At 36.3% G+C, this 3066-nt stretch overlaps 1 protein-coding gene across 1 annotated transcript; it reads left to right on the top strand.

Annotated features, from left to right (window-relative positions):
- The first annotated feature begins 916 nt into the window (after nt 1–916).
- LOC137836485 (probable WRKY transcription factor 27) lies at nt 917–2822 on the top strand. Its single transcript, XM_068645174.1, has 3 exons — nt 917–1724; nt 1865–1978; nt 2122–2822. Exons 1-3 carry the CDS (start codon nt 1135–1137, stop codon nt 2621–2623), a joined length of 1206 nt encoding a protein of 401 aa, XP_068501275.1. The 5' UTR covers nt 917–1134; the 3' UTR covers nt 2624–2822.
- Nucleotides 2823–3066: the final 244 nt, after the last annotated feature.

The raw sequence follows: 3066 nt of genomic DNA, 5'->3' as shown, positions 1-3066 counted from the left end.
AAATCACTGCTACGTTACCTCCATTACTTCCACTCACAAGTAAGGTAAAGACACATAATTTTTCTTAAAAACACACAAACTTAACATCTTATCCATATAAATATGACAATAATACATATAGAATAGTGAGTGTTAAAAGGATATTTTTTATATATATACACTTTTTCTTCAAGAATATCTATTATATATTTTTTTTAGTTGTTTTGTATCTTATCATATCATAAATTTATCATTTTTTTATTTCTCCTTTCTCTAAATGTAATTTAGGCTAGATAAGGATAAGTATATATTTTGGGTATGCATCAAACATTTTCCTTGTACATACTCATTATGAAAATGAAAAATTATAATTTGATAACCCAAATAGTTGTATATGTACAATGACAGTTTTAACAAAAAAAAATATATAAAAGATAAATTTATAATTAAATAATATAAAAAAAGTAATTAAAATAATATTATTGAAAGTTATAGGGTGAGTGTAGAAAAAAATGAGTTATGAGTATATTATGGTTTTATAAAAATATATAGATAATAAATATTAAAAAGGAGAATAGGTAAATTAAAAGAGATAATGACTTGTGTTTTTAGTTAGCATATACAAATATGAAATAGTAAGTGTATATAAGAATTGGTAGAAGAAAAGGTGGTTAGTGGTAGGGCTAACCGAGACAATAAACATAGGCATCTATCCAAGGAAGCATCTTCCTTAGGTTGTTCCCACCTTTGGTTGGGTCCCCTTTGACATTATACCAAAGTCAATGAAAAAGCATTGAGAAACAAAAAAAACTAAATCCATGAGGGAATTAAAAAAGCAACAACAAAACAGTCTCACTTTCAGATCTACTTTTCATCTTTATCCTTTCCTTATAGAATCCATTGTATAAATAATTAACAATTACTCAACTGGGTCAGTGCTCCACCCTCTCTCTCTCTCTCTCTTTCCCTTCTCATAAACAAGATTTTTGGTTCATTCAAAAAGTCAGCGCCATTCTTTGTGCCTCCAAATTTCTCCTATGCCCTCTACCAGCTGTTGTCTCCATTGGGTACAACACAAACAGGAGCACCAAACACAACTGAGATTTGTTCTGTGAGGATTTCTAGGCACACCCACAACCAATTCTTGTCTCAAAAATGACTCATGAGGATTGGGATCTCTTTGCCATCGTTCGAAGTTGTAAAGCTGCCACCTTTACTGCCACCACAAACACAGAAAACCCACCCACCATGACTTCCACCACCACTTCTTTCTCTCCAAACACTACCTCTTGCTTGGATGTCAGCCAAGACAATGGCTCATTCTCTTTTCCCAATCTTGTGCAGCCAACAACCAATGATTTTCAAGAGCTTCACCAGTTGCTAATAAACTTCAACCCCACCAACACCACCATTTCTAGCACTATCACTAGTGCTGTTGGCATCAATCCCAATTCCACTTTTTCTGACGCTGCGGGATTCATTGGACAACAGCATATACAACAAGCTCATCACCATCATCTAGTTCCTGCTCCCACAAATCACTCCTCCATTGGAGCACCCTCCACCACTGGTTTTGACAGATTCCAACACCACCACCATCACTATCCCCACCACCAACAACAACATCAACCCCAAACCCCAGAACAACAGCAACACAAGCAAAACCAGCCACAACTTCAAGCACCTCAAACAAGTCCCGTCCTTTCACCAACCACACAACCACAAACACCCAGATCAAGAAAGAGGTAAATCATTTCAATTCCCAATAACAAACGCACTTTACTCAGTCTGAAAAAAACTCAAACTTTTTTCTCATACAAAACCTCGTATGATAAACCAAACCCCCCCACTTCTTACATCCATTTTCCATTTTTTTTTTCTACAGAAAAACCCAACAGAAGAAAATGGTGTGTCATGTAACCGCAGACAACCTCTCAGCAGATTCATGGGCATGGCGAAAATATGGTCAAAAACCAATCAAAGGCTCTCCATATCCAAGGTAAGCAAATAATCAAACACTTAGATGTACATATATGAAACATTCTCTCATCAGCTCACAGTAATATATTCACAACATTATACTTCCAATCCCATTCTCATCACATGAAATGAAACTCGTCTAAGAATTTTTATTTCATATAGGAACTATTACAGGTGCAGTAGCTGCAAAGGCTGTGCTGCGAGAAAGCAAGTGGAGCGAAGCACCACCGAACCCAACACGTTCATCGTCACCTACACCGGCGACCACAAACACGCCAAACCCGTTCACCGGAACTCCCTCGCCGGCAGCACCCGAACCAAGCCATCTCCGGCCAGTTTACCCGAAACCCATGAAGCTGTTTCTTGTATCAAAATACAAAACGCGTGTTCATCGACTTCTGAGCTTTCTACCACGTCGTTGAGGTCTGGCACGCCGGAAAACGAGGAAATGGTCGCCGCCGGCGAACCCGATTTCCTGGAGATGGAAGTTGACCCTGACGCGCTGTCTGAAAACGACTACGACCTTTTGATACCCAACACGGGTGCCATGTCGGACGCTGTTCTCTTGGGGTTAACCAATGGAGCTGAGACAAAGGCATCGGATCCGAATAGTGATTCCGGGTTGACCCGGTCCAAATCCGACCCATTTTATAACCCGGTGTAGATTCCGATGACCCGCATAAGTGGCGGATATTATTATTGCTTATTGTAATGGTCCCATTTTTTTTTATATAAATATATATAACTTTTGTCTTAAATTATGCATAATTTTTTGTAAACATTTATAAATAATTCTTTAAAAAATAATTGTACATTTTTTTTCTTGCTTAACCCTGTTTATTTAATTAAGTTAAGAACACTTTTATATTGGTTCTTTGCATTTTCTTTTGGAAACTCACGTATCAACTAAATATGTACCTTATTTTATAGGTGTTAGATTAAAATTCATTTTCTTAAATTAGTATTAGTGTAACTTATTATGTTATTTATGTATAAAGTTGAGGAATATTACATTGGTTTAAAATATAATTAAGTTATATTATTTAAATGAATGCAAATTTCACCTGTACATAATTTAATTAGGCTATGATTAAGGAGGAAGAATTA

The sequence above is a fragment of the Phaseolus vulgaris genome, chromosome 4, assembly GCF_000499845.2.
Source record: "Phaseolus vulgaris cultivar G19833 chromosome 4, P. vulgaris v2.0, whole genome shotgun sequence".
NCBI classification, from domain to species: domain Eukaryota; kingdom Viridiplantae; phylum Streptophyta; class Magnoliopsida; order Fabales; family Fabaceae; genus Phaseolus; species Phaseolus vulgaris.
This window is presented reverse-complemented; position numbering and strand designations above follow the sequence as displayed.

Excerpts from the sequence above, each read along its gene's own strand:
- LOC137836485 (XM_068645174.1), top strand. The coding sequence starts at position 1,135 with ATGACTCATGAGGATTGGGATCTCTTTGCCATCGTTCGAAGTTGTAAA. Across the intron at positions 1,725-1,864 it reads ACACCCAGATCAAGAAAGAG|AAAAACCCAACAGAAGAAAA; the intron begins GTAAATCATTTC and ends TTTTTTCTACAG. Across the intron at positions 1,979-2,121 it reads AAAGGCTCTCCATATCCAAG|GAACTATTACAGGTGCAGTA; the intron begins GTAAGCAAATAA and ends TATTTCATATAG.